This window comes from Engystomops pustulosus, chromosome 6 (genome assembly GCF_040894005.1).
Source record: "Engystomops pustulosus chromosome 6, aEngPut4.maternal, whole genome shotgun sequence".
In the NCBI taxonomy this organism is placed as follows: domain Eukaryota; kingdom Metazoa; phylum Chordata; class Amphibia; order Anura; family Leptodactylidae; genus Engystomops; species Engystomops pustulosus.
The window spans coordinates 60,223,244-60,241,863 of NC_092416.1; the positions used below are offsets into that span (position 1 = coordinate 60,223,244).

The 18,620-nt window shown below is 42.3% G+C and overlaps 1 protein-coding gene across 1 annotated transcript in view; it reads right to left on the reverse strand.

Moving 5' to 3' along the window:
- DNAJC11 (DnaJ heat shock protein family (Hsp40) member C11) overlaps positions 1-18,620 on the reverse strand; it is a 99,824-nt gene that overhangs the window by 15,052 nt on the left and 66,152 nt on the right. Inside the window, exons 5-8 of the mRNA XM_072156281.1 lie at positions 12,727-12,855; positions 11,186-11,308; positions 6,959-7,032; positions 2,449-2,638 (exon numbers count right to left, since the gene is read on the reverse strand). Coding sequence (XP_072012382.1) covers positions 2,449-2,638; positions 6,959-7,032; positions 11,186-11,308; positions 12,727-12,855 — 516 coding nt within the window. The remainder of the gene's footprint in view (positions 1-2,448; positions 2,639-6,958; positions 7,033-11,185; positions 11,309-12,726; positions 12,856-18,620) is intronic.

The window sequence follows — 18,620 nt, forward strand, 5'->3', positions numbered from 1 at the left end:
TTTCGAGTTTACAACAAACCCCCGTTCTTGTGATAAGTTAGGGTTCAACATCTGTAAGTTATCCCTTATGTGTAACCAGGATTCCCCTGGAATACAGTTTTAAAGTTTAGCGGGCAGGCTCCCTTTAAAGGAGGAATGAGGCCCACAAATCTCCAACCTAGCCTTTTTGCAAAAATTAGGCTTACTCTGAATAGAGTTTATAGATGCTACCAGTAAGGGATGACAGAGGCGGAGAAGAGTCACGCTAGGGGGTATGTCACCTTCTGGCTTAACTGGTACCCCATAGGCCATGGTAGCTTATGACCATTCCACTCCAGCAACTCCATTCAGGTCATTAGACCCTTTCACCACCCTGAATAATAGGTTTGGAAATCTAAATCCTTATAACAGCTTCCCTTTGACAGGTTATAATATGGGTGTTACCGCAAAATAAAAAGTAAATCTCCTGCAAGCTAATTTTTGCGCTACATGTGAATGGGGCATTGTAATTTGTGGCATATTGCCATTCAGAATCCAGTCTGCAAATCTGCACTTGCCCTTGTTATGTGCGTCTATTGTCTCTGTTGTCAGCTTCCTTTATGCACACCATAGTTTGCTAATTGCTTTGTTATCTACAGCCTGGCGTGTTTTATTATATAGATTCAGTGGTTTAAAAAGGGAGGAAAAAAAGAGCTAATAAAACCTTTCTTCAGCTATAAAGTCCCTCTGCATCTTTTTTTCCCCAACTCTTTTAATTGAAATTTTAACCATATGAGCGAGCCAGCTGGGAAATGAGATTAACTATCATCTCAGTAAGATGCCAGGGCGTGTGATATTTAAGGATGTGTTCATAAACAGGAGGGCGAAGCGGTTTCATTGCACTACTTATGGTGACCCCTGGTTAATGTGAAACGCGTTGGCCTGCCGTCATGGGCTGGCGGGTGTGTGAGATAGGACATTGCTGATAGCTGCACTTAGCAGACAATGGTTCTTCTCCTGTCGCCTGTAGCTCTCAGCACACAATACCCCCCCCCCTTTTTTGCATTAGTATTTTTAATGTAGCTCACTTTTATATTTATAGGTTTTGCAAAAAGCAATGCATCAGCCAAAATAGCCCAAAAAGGGATCATAAAATGTACATTTATTAAAGAGTGTAATTGAAAGGCATAAAACATTCATATAATGGTTATAGCGATTTGGGTTTTAATTATACCCGGTCTCTCCAATTCAACTTAAGTGGAGTGGAACAATCTCCGAAAGACGACATGGAATTAAAGTCTCTGACGTTTCGCCCCATATCCGGAGACACAGCACTCATGATGAGGGTGTACACTGCTCAGCCACAATCTATTACTGGCTACTATGTGTACATTATATATGGGACTCCGCAGTCTCGTGGTCCCGACAGGCTGGAAACGATCACTTACTGTATAATTCAGCCTGCATTGGGTGATAAATTATTTTCTGGAGGCGCAACTGCTATCCTAACACAAGAAATTTATTTACGTACTTACAGAGCTGTACAGAAGCAGACAATTCCTATGATTTAATGAAAACATTTATTCATATCAAATGAGTACTTCAAAAAGAAGTCCTATGCCACAGAAAAGGCTGCGATCCAATGCTGTTCAAAAGTAATGTTAGGGAGGGACAGGCACAAGACAGCGGGCACAGGGGCAAACTGCAGGCACCAGTCAAGCACTTGGAAGGAGGGGGGATGTAAAGTGGAGGCACCAGTCAAGCACTTGGAAGGAGGGGGGATGTAAAGTGCAGGCACCAGTCAAGCACTTGGGGGGCAAAGTGCAGGCACCAGTCAAGCACTTGGGGGGCAAAGTGCAGGCACCAGTCAAGCACTTGGGGGGCAAAGTGCAGGCACCAGTCAAGCACTTGGGGGGCAAAGTGCAGGCACCAGTCAAGCTCTTGGGGGGCAAAGTGCAGGCACCAGTCAAGCACTTGGGGGGCAAAGTGCAGGCACCAGTCAAGCACTTGGGGGGCAAAGTGCAGGCACCAGTCAAGCACTTGGGGGGCAAAGTGCAGGCACCAGTAAAGCACTTGGGGGGCAAAGTGCAGGCACCAGTAAAGCACTTGGGGGGCAAAGTGCAGGCACCAGTCAAGCACTTGGGGGGCAAATTGCTGGCACCAGTCAAGCACTTGGGAGGGGGGGGGGGGTGGCAAAATGTAGGCAGCAGTCGAGGGGGGGGCAGCGCTTATCGAGCAAAGGGGGAAACTGCAGGCACCAGTCGAGCAAGGGGAGAAAACCAAAGGAACTAATCAAGCAAAAGGGGCAATCGAGCACAGGGGCAGGACAACATGCATGAGCCAAGCTCCAGTCAAATCAGCTCAGGTAAAGGGCTGGAGTTTCACTCATCTCAGTGGAGATGAAGAAAGTTAGCACAGTAACAGCGGATGAAGTTTTACACAATAGAGAGAGATAACATTTACATATCCCACATATTATATTATCCTCACCTGGAAGGCCATAGTGAAGTGGCTGGTCTTTGTGTCCCGGACAATACTAGTGTTCATTGCAGACTGGATGCCCCAGCGCCACTGGATGTATCCCATTGTGTTTTTGTCTAGATGTCGCGCTACCATAGTCGTGAGGCCAGGTCTAATGCCCTGGGAGGAAAACTGCAAAACGCAACTTGTAGTGAAGAAACTGGAAGAGAAGAAACGTAGAAAGAGCGATGTAACTGCATCCTTACTAATGCAGGAAAGCTAAGGGTCAAGGTAATAACACATGAAGACCATTCTGCAGCAGCAATGTCACAATTTTTTCACTCTCTTTTTGATAGTTGGCAATTCCCTCAAGCTAAGCAAATAACCCTCATTTAATAAACAGGCAGCAGAGGTTGTGAACAAACCAGCATTTTGGAAAAATTTCAATAATCGCCACTTTCCCGAAGAGCAAGAACAACGAATAATGGAGGCACTTGTACACCACAGCAGCCACTGTCACATTCATCTGCACGTGCCACAAAGAAGGACACATTGCCTTTCACAGGCAGAACAATATACTCTGGCAATAGAGATCTTAAAGGAGCACTACAACTACACTACACAACTTATAATAGCCAGGTAGCATTATAATGGAACAACTGACATCTAATACACCTATATACATAAAGGTATCCAGAGACAGCCAGACGTGGAGATGCATGTGAGAAAATTAGTGGTCACAGGAGTTAGGCTTCTTATGGTTACCTTGGTCATCATTCTATTAAAGAACACCTCTCCAAGCGTGGAACGGCTCATAAGAGGGGACAATGGTCTCAAGGTTTAGTGTTCTTCATGAGGGTTTTCCCCATTAATTCCTTAAAGAGAACCTGTCATTAACCCACCAAAAGTAAAGACTTAATTTAAAACTATGTTTAAAAAGCATTGCCATTATCCCCAATGGTGCTGTTACATGGTGCATTCTTGGACACTTCTTGGTTCCTTTCCATGGCTGAAATGTTACAAAACTTATATGCAACTCACCTGATACGAGTCCATCAGACTACAGGAGTCCAATGAAGCCCTACATATTCATGAGTTACTTGCACTGTTCTGCCTTCTTGATTGACAGGTCTCGCTGCTATGATATTTTGCTGTATGAAACATTGAGATAGAGCTCATTGGGCTCTTAAAGTTAAGTGACCAGCATTATGTCATCTAAGGTCCTCTTACATCCAAGACATCTACCCCATGCATATATCTGATAACATGAAATCACAGCAGCCTCCATCGAGGATGGGGAAGACTACAAGTCTATGGAGGCTGCTGTGATTTCATGGGATTAAATATATGCATGGCGTACAGTTTGGTAATGTTTGGAGGCTAAAAAACCTGTGTTGATGTCACTCTGGTCACATGACATGCTGACAAGAGGCATTGGACATGGGGAGGAGTAAATGGAACAGGCCGGCCGAGCACACATGCCTTCTAAGATGCCAGATAATATAAAAGTTGATTTAAGTGACTGTAGGGGAAATAATTTTAGCTAAAAAAAAAAAGGGGGTCAGTTAGTTAATAGGACTCTATAGCAACCTTTTACTAGCTGTATATGCGAAAACGTGCTCTACTACTACTGCTCTACTCACTCCTATAAGACTACTGGAGAAAGATGTACCAAAAGTCCCCAAACAAGTTACATAAGCAGCCCCGGAAGAAGCCGTGTAGGCGAAACTCGGAGTCGGGCGAGGAAAACCGAACGTGCATTTTTAAATTACTAAAGGCCTTATTTTAACTTTTGTTTGTGAGTATATTGAATAAATGTTTCAACTTAATTACCCAAAAAGTTGTCTGCGTGTTATCTTCTCTTCCTTTTGACGAGTGAACCGGAGTTACCGCGAAATTTGTGGAACACACAACACGGCGGCAGCAGTTCCTGGTCGGAGGATTTTATCCACGCACCGGTAACAAACAACGATCCGGAGTTTTCGTCCAGCAAGACCGGAGGAAAGCTGAGTGAGAGCGTGGAATACGAGCACACCTTTTTCCACCAAGAAAGGTACTGTGTAATCTAACTTCACTCTCGGTGCTTGATGTGCGCTAATAGAGAGCGGGCAAGGACATTGATGCGGTGATCAATTGACTTTTTTCTTCTGTTGAATCTTTAGGTATTTTTTTGGACTTTCTCACCTGTGTTCCCCTGCGCCGCCCCCCCCCCCCCCCCCCATCGAATGTTTCCTTTTACATAATAGGTTAAGGTTTGAGCTTTTGTGAAATTTCGTTATTTAAGTTACATAAGCATGCATACCAACACTCATTTAGGAGGGCACTGAGGGGCAAAGTTCTCTTGATTTTGAGGAAACCCGGCAGCTGTAATTCAGGAATTCAGACATTTATTCCCTAAACTGTGAATAAGACTTAAATGTCAATGGCAGAAAACCATGTTAAGCATAAGCCTACATGGTGACATGTAATCACACAACATAAGGTCCTAGTGTTAGGCTCCTACAGTCAATAAGGTTACCATAAGACCCACTAGGTGCAGTGAGAGCCTGGCACCCGCTTTTCGATCTTAGTGGCCAATATTAGAAGTACTTGACATTTGTAGTCTTAAAGGGTTTGTCCAAACCTAGATTTATTGCTGAACTTCAGGGTTACGTCGTTAAAATCCGATTAATAAAGATCCGACCCCTCCGCCATTTAACTATTGTGGCCAGCAACATCTGCACAACATCCAGAATAGCTTTGTACATAGATGTGTATGAAGACAGAAGAGTTGTGTAGTACTTGAGAAACAGAGTATCCAGGCAAAGTCACAATATTTTCTATTTCCATTTCCCATTTCTTTCCATTACTATGAGACAATGTGGCTCTGTGACGACACAGCATACAAATCTGCCAACTTTTAGCACTACACGCGGTGTAGATCAGGGCAGTGCCATGTGTTGGAATCCCAGCAAAATTAATATTGATTACCTATCCTAACATCTCTAGTCTTGTGTAGCCATCACCTAATTCTAAGAGCTGGCAGAAGATGAAGTAGCCTGACTCTTTCCCAAGGCTCAGCAGGGGTCACTCCAATAAGACTGGACTCTTTTGCCTGTGATTTAGGGAGGCTGATTTATTGGTCTTTTACATTCATTGCCTTTCTGTTCTCCGAATCTTACACAAATGGCCTTCTTTCCTGCTCCACGGCATGTTAAACCAAATAACAAACTCCGCTCTGCTACATAAGTACAGGATCGGCGGCTGCTGTAACATATGCAATCTGAGCTCCTCCAGTCCTCCCTCTACTGGTGGAATTAGGGTACTGCATGTAAAGTGACTAATATCTTTATGACAGCAGCGTCCTACATACCCAGCTGCAAGTAGATCCAACACGAATAATGCTGATGTTAAACAAACAGTGACCTAAATAACAAAGTCTCACATTGACACTGTTTATGGGGGTCATATCCTTATTCTGGATAGGAAATAAATTACCTCTAGCAGAAACGCAAACTGCCTTAAAAATTAATCTTGTGCGACTCATTTCATCTGCGAAGGTGTGACCTTACTTTCCTGCCCAAAGGACCCTAATTATGGATTGTAAAGCGTCTGTTTAGTGCGGGTGACAAAGAGAATGGGTTTTGTCGCCGAGTAGGGGAGGGGAAGGTATTACTGCATATCAGTGTTATGGATTAAACACAATAAAGATTGCATCTTTGAGTGATAAATTCTGCAGGGGAAGTTGTACATAACCATACGTGGGACTGAAAACTATAAACAAGAAGCAGCTGACCAGACAGGACAATAACCCCCTGACATTGTATGTAAAAGATGCATAAAGTGGAGCTTTTACTACCTCCATCACCTCTGATTCTTGCATGGATAGAATGTTCTCTACAATCCCCAACCCTTCCAAATGAAGGTTACTAACTGTCAGATGGGCGGGCTCGGATCGACAGCGGGACAACCCATCTGACACTATCCAAAATCAATACAAAAATAAAAAATTATCCCCCCCCCCAAAGTCCCATTCCATTATATAACAAAACTATGAAAAAATACCAACTAACATATTTGCAATCACTATGTTTGTACCATTAACCTGTGCAGAAGTCAAATGAAAAATATATGTATGAATTGATTAAGAATTGTAACACTCACTATGCAAATTCTGAAGAGTCAACCAACCTCATTTATAGACTGTTCAACCAATACAATCTCCATTTTGAAAAGTTGGACTACCCCTCAAAGCCTTTCAGCCTTTAGAAGTGAAGAAGACATTTTCCACTTACTGTCAGTGACTCAATAAAGGGATTGCCCACTTTTAGCAAATAACTGATATGGTTTGTGTTACACAATTTTCGACCATACTTTCTGTTTCAATTTTTTTGCAGCAAGACGAGATTTTGAAAACTGGGAGGAATTGATACAGAATATATGCTAAAAAAATTGTATAACCTTTCATTACTTAAACAATATCAATTATTTGCTGAAAGCGGTCAACCCCTTTAAAAGATTCCATTAGATCTGTACCAAAGGTAAGAAGAAAGAAAATTACCATTTTGGTGTAAGATTCCGAAAAAGCTTGAGTCCAAATAGGGGTCCCTGAAGGTCACCAGCTCCAAACTCCAGCTGAAAACAAAGGACAAAAGAAGTTAAATGTGTAGAAAAACAAATGTCTTTGTATGTTATGTATTCTATCATCACGTAACTGTGTTACCTAACATGTTAAGAAGCCTTTTACAACAACTGCGGACAAACGCACAGTTACCTCAGTAGCTGAAGCTACAGCTAAGTGTCCGCCTGTGCTAAAGCAGCAGTGTCATAAGGAGTCCATTTGATGTAGGAACAAACAACAGGAGTTCCTTCCTGTCTCGCCTTATACATTATGTAGGAGCAGATAGCACTGTCACACAGTGTCCACCAGTAAATTATGTAGGTACAGATAGTACTGTTACACAGCGTTTACCTGTAAGTTATGTAGGCATGAACAGTACTGTCACACAGTGTCTACCTTTACATTATGTAGGCACAGATAGCACTGTCACACAGTATCTACCGGTGTGCGTTCAATAGGCACAGATAGCACTATCACACAGTGTCTACCTATAAATTATGTAGGTACAGATAGCACTGTCACATTGTATCTACCTATAAACTATGTAGGCACAGATAGCATTGTCACATACTGTCTACCTGCAAACTATGTAGGCACAGAGGCCAAAATAGAAACATTTATTATATACTGATAGATGCACATTTATTAACCCAGAACCGCCAACACAAATTTTTCTGAAGTCTTTTTTTTTTTTGCATATGTATTTGAATATATTTCATAAAATATACGTACCAAAAAAAAATGAAGTTTCTGAATTGACGCCACCCTCACTTCCCAGCTATTGGGGACCACTCTACCAATATATATAATAGGTGTGATAGCTGTAATGCCTGCTAGGCATTTTGTGCGGTATAAATGATATAGACAGCAAGGATCAGGGCTGCTCATTACACACCCCATTTACTCCAGAAAATCTTATTACATCTCCAAATCCAGACATATGCCGACCAGTGATAAGACGGGCGTCTGCAGGGCTAAACAATGCTCCACAGGCGCAGAACAAGGCAGGCGACCAACATGCCTACAGCCACGGTGACTGCTTCATGGTAAGAAGGGCAAAAAAGCCTAAAGCAACAATCTATGTGTAGATTTCACAGATCCCCCTCCTTTTGCAAATAAAATATTTGGCAAGTAGGAAACAGACCAAAGGGAGTATTTACGACATATTCAGATGTCTGACTAACATAGGAGCAGTGGGACATTTTTAATCGAAACTATGCAATTATTTAGAGAAATAAAAATTGATGCAGAGGAGGACATTTTCTATAAGTTTGTCCAGAGGCCATGCGTCGGCTCCATGCATCATACATAACAAAGATACTAGGAGTCCAGTCCCCAGACACAGTGTTTGGTCCATGAAATCTGACCACCACATGGTCCAGGATTCACAGACACTGTATACGTGTGTGTGTTTTAGCTGAGAAAATGACATCCATTTTGGAAAACATATAGGCTTTTAATAACCAAGCATGAAGGTATAGAGAAATACTCACTATTCAGTCATTTATTCTAGATTACTATTTTCAACATGCACTACAGTAGTAAAGCAGCATGAAGTTGGTCATGTACAGTAGTGCAGGGCTGGTCCTACAAAGTAAAACCAAATTTGTTGAATGTTTCAGAGCCCAGCTTGTTACCTGGGCCAACGCCATGTTTTGTTTTAAACAGGATTGGACAGAAATCTAACATATGATCATTTTATGACAAATTTATCTCCACAACATAAATACACCGCTATGAAGCGGTATACTGACAACCCACAACATAGTTAAAATAAAGTAACTCCACCAAGAGTGACGCTGTAAGTGAAAGCAAATGCAATTATGACCCATCGAGGGGAATGAGATTACATACAATATTGCAGAGTAAGCCTCTTAGCTGCAGATATAAGGGCACTGGATTTATTACCGATATGAATCGCAACATTACATATAGAGCCCACAACATATGATTCATTTCTGGACACCACCCTTTAGTGGAAAAAAAATTGTAGCATGACCGAGCTTCCCCCAACAGATCAGGAAGGTTGTGGCTCCTGAATAACATAATCAGTTAAATGTCTTCGTCTTTCATCCTAGATGGAAACGTTCTGGCCCTGGGCCACTGCCCCATTCAACCCTTAAATTATAACCAGTGTATCTTATTCAATCTCATCTCTTGACTTGGCAGCAGAGTGTTGGTTCTTTGCTGGGCCCGGCGCTCTGGTATAATAGAGGAGAGGTCTCTCTGGAGAAGACCCGGCTGTCTGATAACTGACTCCTCTCCTCTCTGAATCTAATTAAGGGTCTTTGGATGAATCGCTGCTTTTTTGCATTTCCATTTGGTTACACTCCACTGTATTTTAGGTCTCACAGGTGGCTCGAGACTGCTCTCCAGAGTCTCATGTTAAACCATGTCAGCAGTTCTGCTTGAGCGCAGCTTTTGAAGTTGGAGCGAGAGCTTCCACAGTCTCATTTTCTATACTGTGGGTGACTTTCACATCGGCTTTTCAATGTTAATCTGACATTCCTCAGTCTCAGCAGTACCAAACGCTTGTTAAAGATGCAGTATTTATATACTCACTAAAAATTACAGACAGAGCTGGGAACAGTTAAAGGGACACTAAACCTTGAGATGAATGAGAAACATTCGGAAGGAGAACACCTATTTATCAGTCGCCAAAGATATTCTGCAAGCTCCAGGAGAAATCTGGCAAAGAAAAAAAGTATACCTTCTCCTACTGGCCCCATCCATCTAAGCTTGAGATAAGCTAACGGGCAATTAGTCGGAGGAATCTGCTGCAGCAATCCTCCAACCAGCTCAGGCCCCTCCCCTTTACTAGAACCAGAAGGGTATAATGCAATGGATGCTCCCTACCACTATCCATATATCTGTGTAAGTTGAATCCCTTTAACTACAGTAAGTACATTCTTACTCATCCTGTGCCATTCAGAAATACTTGGTGAGATCTAATTCAGTTGTTGGGGAAGGAGGTGGAGGGAGTTATACAGATTCTTATTGCAGTACAGAATTTGTTATGCAAGTTCGCCTTTGGCTACGTAGAGGGTGTGCAATTAGCTGCAAATGCATTCTCCAGAAACCACATTTTATACTTGCTACATTGGAGGAGAAAATCAGCTATTTATATGATGGGTCATTGGTTATCACATCCAGGGAATAATGGAAAGGAGGAGGAAATGAGAAAGAGTGGGAAGTGCCAAATTACACACCAAGTATACATATATATTCAGTGTATGCACCTACAGTCACTTGTCACAGCTATCCTTCCACGTTTACATAGGAATCCCAAAGTAATCTTTTCACCATACACAGTGGCAGATAGTTTTAGGTATTGGCCCTGGAGACCTGTGTAACCCATACCTCTGTGTCAATGGTGACAGGACTTGGAAAAGTGGGGTTATTATTCAGCTCTGCATCTTTGACAAAAGCTCTGGGTGGGTCTTTGACAAGGGGCTGTGGAACAGTTCATTCCAAAGAGTTAAAGACTCTTCAGGCTGAAAGATCCACCCAGAGCACTTGCAAGAGTGGGATTAAAAGTTTACTTTTCAAAGTCCTGCTGCAACATACTACTCACAGAAAGGTATGGTTACACAGCTCTCTAGAGCGCCTCTTCAGTGTATTGTCAAAACAGAAGATGGATTCCCTTTAAATGTCTGAAAGCATTATAAAAGGAAGGTAACCTTTCCACCATAAAAGTTTCCCCAGCAGACAGTATATAGAGAGCAGGCACAGAGAGATCCAAACTGCAGCCATTTTTAGCAATTTGTTTTTAAGGATTTGATTTCTCTGATCAGATCATTTCTCTCAGGCAAGTTTAGCATATTTGTCTTTCTCCAGAAGTTACTAACTAGTAGCCTCGGGGGCCTTGGTAATAATTGATACCCTCTTAAAGACCTAAACAGATACGGGGCTTGTTGTACAACCCGAGAGGCTGAGCGCTGGAAGAAGATCCCATTAGTTTTGTCCTTCACACAGAGGCAGCGATGTATAAAACCTTTTGTGTCTGACAGGATGGTAGACAGCCATAATTATATAAACACCAGTTTGCAAACTACCTTTCCGTCCTGTTTGGCAATTTATATTCATAATGTGCTGTGTGTGCGTTTTCTTGTTTGTTCGCTCTGGCGGATGTAGAGATCGTCAGTGTTTATTTTCCACGGTGCTTACCTCTCCCCATCCCTTGGCCGAGGTCACTCGTCTCAAAGCTAAGTTTATTGATCCGCCCCCATTGCCATTTTGAGTGGAGAGGCTCCCGGAGAGAATGGCAGTGTCTGTCGCTGTTAGTGGAGCCTGGAAGTGAGACACAACATTGCTGATTAATATTTCAGGAAATACATTATCAATTATATTCACTATTCCATATATGTCATAAGATTCAGGGGCAACACGGCGGATTGGGAACTGCTTCTGAAAGTTTTGCTCTTAGATGATGTTTGCTTCTAACATCTATGGGCAAAATAATTTAGTGGTCTGATTTGCCTAGTTCCTAGTCATAGTTCATTCATCTGAAAAAACTGTATTGTGTTGGAAGGGTCCATCCATCTGTGCAGGACTCACCAGCGTCTATGATAAAGACCTGGGGTCCAACTACAGGAAATCCAGCTAATGCAACCTGTTGAAGGCCACAGTATTCACAGCAGAACGACTGATGGGCCAATTTCCATAGATCTGGAATTTCAGGATGCAAACATCTATTACATTGGACAATTCCATTCTGTTTGGATGTTTAGTGGCCAGATACACTCCCATACTAGCCATTAGCGGTAATTCAAGGACAACAAGGAAGTAGCTCTCTAAAGGATCTACCACCTCTTGAAGATATAATAATCTGCTGGCAGCCTGTTTAAGTAATACACTAGTCCCTTCTTCCCTTAAGAACAGCAGCAATGAACAGTAATCCTGATTACGGGTTGAATGACGGAGTCCCATCCTTTGCACTGTGGTAGGTCTGTGAAATCTGTCCCAGACACAATCCGTTTTGCCCGAACAAAACATCTTTGTGTGGTGCGGGCCTAACAAGTAAGGGGTTGCAGTCCTGTTGTGATGTTGAATCTTTAGCCCTGCATAGTGACTCTCCTAGCCACCTGGCTAACAAGTGAACTGCAGGCACCTACATGCCCTTGAACCAGTAGAACAATTTCCCATACATCGGGTGACTAGGGTGCCACAATTCACAGAAAACCAGCAGGACATATCTCTACATCGGAAGCAAAGACTCCACAGGTCATAAAAGCAGATGCATATCGTAGGAATATTTTGTCACTTTAGAAGGTCATTGTATGTTGTTAATAAGGGCAGTAGAGGAACAGAAAAAAGGCGATTTCTTAAAAAAGGTTAAAGATTAAAGTTTGAGTCTGGTCTGCAAAACCAGACAAAGCCAATGCACCGGTGGAGCACTATTCATGCAAGTTTCTCAAATCCAACTTTAATCGTCCTCCCTCTGCTTTGAATACAGTGGTCCTTGTGCCCTGTCCACATAACTTCCAGACAGTCATGTATAAGGCGCTTGAGTGCAGCCCTTTCACGCTATGTGTCGTCTCATGCAGATGAGGCTCCGGCTAAGATAATAATTGAATCTCCTTTATAAATAAAGATGAGCCGGCGGTAAATAAAAATAAAACTTCTGCATCACTAAGTTGCTACATGGGACTTCTATGCCTTGCAAATTCAGATATATCTTCATATAGAGAGGAATTAGCTGTACGTACCTCAATAGACTGCGAGATGTGCATACGGTTAATTTCAATCTGGGGAAAGCCACTTCCTGGCAGGTCTTCAAAATCTTCATCATAGCGATCAAACAGCTCGGTGGCATCTATGCCAACGCTAATCGTCCCCTGAGAGCGAGAAATAAGAAATGAAGGGAAAATGAGGGGAAATAAATACATTTAAAATCAGAAGGAAGAATAGAGATTATGCTGCATAAAAGCACACTTAGGAGCGAGCAGAGTCGATGCCTGACACCAACATGTATCAGGAGGGAACGCTGAACATTTAAGGGACAATGAGAGCACTTGCAAGGCCCCAAATAAGCACCCAGAGTGGCGGAAGCCTAAAAGGTGAGAGATATTCTTAAAATATAATTTCTCATGATAAGGACCTTGCCTCTCTGCTTATTGCACTGCACAGAGTTAAAAGGCAAAACTCCACCCAGAGGCTGAAAAGGTTAGTACAGTTGGGGGTCTTATTCCAGAGGTGCCCATTCTAAAAGTCATAGCTTGAAAGTTACGATGCAGCCCCCCCCCCCCCACTTATGTGTTGAGTAGAGGAACAATGCATGGCTTAAAAAGAATGCCTGAATTCCAAGCCAGCAAAACATGATATTAAAGGAAATAGGTCAGCAATTTGGACCATGCAAACTTATAGCCAGTATTTGGTATTTTAGTATTTACCGGGAAGATCTGTGAAACCTTTGTGTGTGTTAGTAGCAGTAGGACTGTGTATCCACATTCCAGCATTGTAGCTCCCTCAAGTGCAATGGGGGAGTCTCATCAGACAGCTGTGCTCTTAGTCCTCTTTATTTAAAGAAGGCCACTGCTCTCAGTAGTATGCTGGCTGAATATTACAACAATCACTAAGTCCAGATATGAGGGGCCAAAATCCAGTTTAAATGCAGAGGGCGAAGATCAAGAAAGTTTGAGGACATGTGCCCAGTGTTCCAAGTCCATGTACACTCCTGGAATATTAATCCATTTATCACAGTCCTGCTTCTACTAATATACACAAAATGATTAAAAGGCATCTACCAGCTCTTAAATCCCCCCCATACATATTGCTGAGTTTCTCAGCACACTACACACAGGTCCATTATTACTGGTGTACCAATTTATTTCCTTCTACACTGCCTGCATCATCCAGCACTGCCACTTTACATAATTATTCACATATACCACATAAATAGGAAAAAAAAACAGGATGCACCAGCAGATATGGTCCCACCCTAGTAATTTTCTCTAGAACAGAACGCCGAGAGAATGATTGTCCAAAATTTCTGATCTATTCAGTACTCAAAGATTAAAGGGATGTTTCAATTTCATAAAAAGATGATAAATTGGTAGGATGTGCCATCACTTTATGGTAAAAGAGGAGGCATCATCTGGGACTTTTACCATTGCTGACAAATAAAGAATCAGCTTTGATTTATCACTGCAGTCCCTTAAAGGGGTCATCCGTGATCAAAGGTTTTTACATATAGAGTCTTCGGGGGAGGATAAAAAATAAAGACTATATCCTCACCCCTCTATGGTGCTCCAGTTCAGGTTACCGTCAGCCTCTTTTTGTATACAGAGGCTCAGTGGTGTTGTTAGAGTGACAAGCGTGTATTATCTATAGCCTAAAAAACGTTGCTGTAGTGGGTGCTTGTCACGTCACCATTGAGCCTCCGTATACAGAGAGTGACCTAAACTGAAGCGGCAGAGAGGGGCGAGTAAATGGTGTTCATATACTCATTACTAAGTTTACGGGTTCATTGTGGTCATGGGAAGACATATGGATGCATGTATACATTTTTTTTCTAATTTACAAATGTTTCATATGGAAAAACATAACTTTTTGAATTTGTTGTCCTTTAAAAAGTTGAGAAAAAAAAGAAAAAGGAAAAAATAGTTGGGTAAGATGGATCAGCAAAGCAACAGCCATTAAAAGAAATGAGGCGCGCTAAATCCAGTCAACTGATTAACTTTGCAGCCAAGGGAACGCAGACAACACATTATGGTGCCATGCAGCTTAATGGTATTGCTTCCCTCACTTCTTTACAGTGGTTGTGGCCTTTCCGCAGACGACGCTCTCAGCTTAAACGGGGAGAAAAGGTTAACAATTCATCACGCCGCCCCCTCCTCGCCAGATTCAATTATGACGAATGTTAGACCCAAATTAATCCACGTAGTCTACTCCGCGTGATTAGCCGCACTATTTATAGGACATTTTTCAAGACTCGATCCCCTGGCCTAGACCTTGCCTCGTATCTCGCTAGTTTACAAGCTGCTGGGAAAACACTTGTGGGAATTCGCATTTCCATTTGTACTCATTATATCTTCCGTTCGGGTGAGGTCATCCTTCCTTCACTGCTCCTGCAAACTCATCTTTAGTTTTTTTGTGTGTGTACAGGAGGAGGCGCCCATTTACTTAGAATCATTGATTATGTTGTTTTATGTAGTCTGTTTTAATACTTGATCATATTGAGTTTCAGGATCACGGACTCTACAAGTTGTGACCCTTATACTTTATGTGGAGGGGACACACTTGCAGCTTCCCCCTATAAACCGGTTTTGATGTTTTTATACATTTTTATTAGTGCTCTCTCCAAGCCGTGACTCAAACGCATAGTGTGAACATTTACAGCAAAAAGCAACAAATACAAATTCTGTGTTCTTCTTAATTGCAGAATAGAATATGGATAATACAAATCACTGTCAACTCAACTCCAAGGGGTTAACGAGAATGGTGATTAAAGGTGTTGTCCAGTCACAACACCTTATCTCCTATCCACAGGCCAAGGGATAGCTTGCTGATCGGTGAGGGGTCCCACGGATCACAAGAATGGGAGTTTGTTTTTACACCCTTGTACCCGGAAGGGATGCACCAACAGGTAGGTCACATGTGCTGCCGCTCCATTCATTGACGTAGACGGCAGAGATTTGAAATACGCTGCAGGTAAAAATTCAGCGTTTTGGTGAACATACAAATGCTTTCATTAGATGCGTTTGAAACGCAATGAAAAACTGCAATGTGTGAACGCAACCTAACCAGGAGGCTGTCACACAGCTTTTTGTAGACATTAAAATGTAATAATTGCCTAGTCATACAGTATATATAGAGGGATACACTACATTATGTGGGAAATGCTGTATGATAAGAGTATATTAACACAGTTCTCCATACAAAGTTTTTTTTTTTTTAATTTATTGTGTGTATAAGTACTGGTAAAGACGTACTTCATAGAAGCAGGCTGTAGATGGCGCCGGTTGCACTGCCATCCATGACGTCCAGCGTCAGTGCACAGGTGTAGAGGATGCTACACGGTAAACTACAGGAGCACAAAGACTGCAAGGTAATGTCTAAAAATATTTCAGATAGAGATAGAAGGTTCTCTTATCTGGCCAACCGCTTCTCATATACCCCATTTAGAATCCCTGTATAGTCAAAGCCAATTTAGAGGTTTTTGAGCGGCCCATGAGACATGGTCATCTGAACTGGGTCCTATGCACGAAATGTCCCGAGTTGACGCCATGAGATCAATATCACATCCCAATTATGCTGAATTGGTGCAGACACACCATGAGATATTAACTAGACGTAAATCTGCTTTCTAAGGCCATGACAACACACTGTACTCCAAATATGTCTGATATTTCTATAGCTCTGTCCATGAACCAGGAGACTCAGGATGAGCAGTGCTGTACCTCAGACAGGAAAGCCCTGAGTAGTCACATTAAAAGTGAATTAGCAACGATAGATAAATATAGTGAAAGGCAATGCCACATCTACATTTCTATCTAGAGCCTTGAGGAAAAGCAACAAACTTTCATGTCTCCTGGAAGCAGCTAAAACATTGCTGGCTCTGGGTGACTTACGTTCCATATAAAAACCAACACATGAAAATAGATCATCTCCCCTCCCCCCCAGGAGACGGCCGCACCACTGAGGCATTACTAGACCGTTCACTTGGGTAACTCTGACAAATACGAGGCTCCTGTCCGCGGAGTACTTATGAATCTTCACCATCGTCTACAAGACAACACTCCATCACAGGCTCAGTTATGTGAAGGAGACCATGAAGCTCTCAGCTTCCCAAGACAAAGAAGATGCTGTCACTATGAGAGGGTTAAACCCTCTCAGAGCAATGGTCTTTAACACATTAAAGGGGAACTCTTGTGAAGATTTATTTTTTCCATTTTCTGATTATTTGTACATTACACAGCCTAAAGCTGGCACACACTGCCAACTACAGAAATGATCTAGTATACTTTACTTATATAAAAGAGTTCATTTTTAGCTAAGAGTTAGGGTGATGCCACACATGACGTCCTTTAAAAAACGTGTTGGTTTTTGGCCGTTTACCAATGCGTTCGGCTGCTTACAACTTGTTTATCTATTGGGCAAAACTGACAACAATGGTAAAAAATGGATGTGTTTTAAAAAAACCGCATGCGTGACTAAAAACGGATTCAAAACACCACATGTGACAACACCCTAAGGGTGGTGGCACACCTTTTGAATTAAGCTAATTGGTCAAACCTGTTATAAAATGATGCGTTTTCAAAAACTGCATGCGTTTTTTTAAGGGCTGCTTCAAAACGGGCCAAAAACGCTTTCAAAACGCCACGTGTGGCATCACCCTGATACGAACACTATTCAGATCATGTAGGAGGAATAAATTGAAGTGTCTCTAGATACCTGGCTTCAACACATCCCATTGTATGGAAACCTAAACATACAATATCAGACCTGTGTATTTCTTCTCTATCAAGGCCATGCAAGATATGCAAGTTTTTGCACTTTGTCTTTCAGATAAAAGAAAAACTTCTTGTCTTGTGTGGTTTCCCCAGGGCCATCCTCACTTTAATACTGTCTTACAGCACAGAGCAGCGCGGCTGAAAACACTAAGAAATTAGCTGCCAATCTCCTTGGCAATGTGTCAGCTTGTAAACCCTCAGTCCCATGGAGAACCCTTAACTCAACAGATTATTTATCGTTACAAGGAAACCAGCTAAATGATTTCTAGCCCTTCCCATGAAGGATGTGCATACACGTCAGTAGCGGGCTCTGCACCATGACTACGATTGTGTCCGGAGGTTGTTTGCCTCCTCACCCACCAGCACCATATCCAGCTGTTGTGAAAAATGGGATTCTAGTTTAGAAAAATACTGATCTATAGCAGCCCACAGACAGATGCATAGAATTATAGTTTGAATTTTGTGGGGTCTCAGAACTGTGGCCACATATGTAGCTCTGCTTACTTGTAGGAACACAGCTGGGGGTGCGTTCACACATTGGGGGACATTTACTTAAAGTGTCGGTGTCTGCATTGGCTTTGTTACCGACCTGCTCTCGGAAAGAAGATACACATTTAATATTGTAGAGCTGTGCAGAGACATTTCTGTCCCCAAGCCCATTTTCTGTCCCCGAGCCCATTTTCTGTCCCTGGGACCAAAATCTGTCCTGAGCACCAGAAATGTGTCCAACAGTCCCTGCTAGACCAGTTTTCTTTTGGTTTACTTTCCGCCAGTTTACAGCGCCCAAAAATGGCTGTGACACATATTAATTGTGTCTGAGTTTCCACTCCGCCAAAGCCACGCCCCTTTTCGGAGAAGAGTCGGAGCAGACGGAAAAAGTCATTTTTTCTGTCCCCGACAGCTAATAAATAGGTAGGAGAGCAGAACATGTGGTGAGAGCGCCACAAAACTGGCGGAAACGCCATAGTAAATGTCCCCCATTGAGTTTTTCAGATGCAGTTTTTTATGTCCAAACAAGTGCAGTGAAAAAAAAGGAGGAGCAAATCTCAATGATAATGTTCTCACCCATCGTGATCCACACCTGCCTTTGGCTCCATAAACTGCATCTGAAAAACTGAACATGTAATTGCACCCTTCAAAACGTTCAG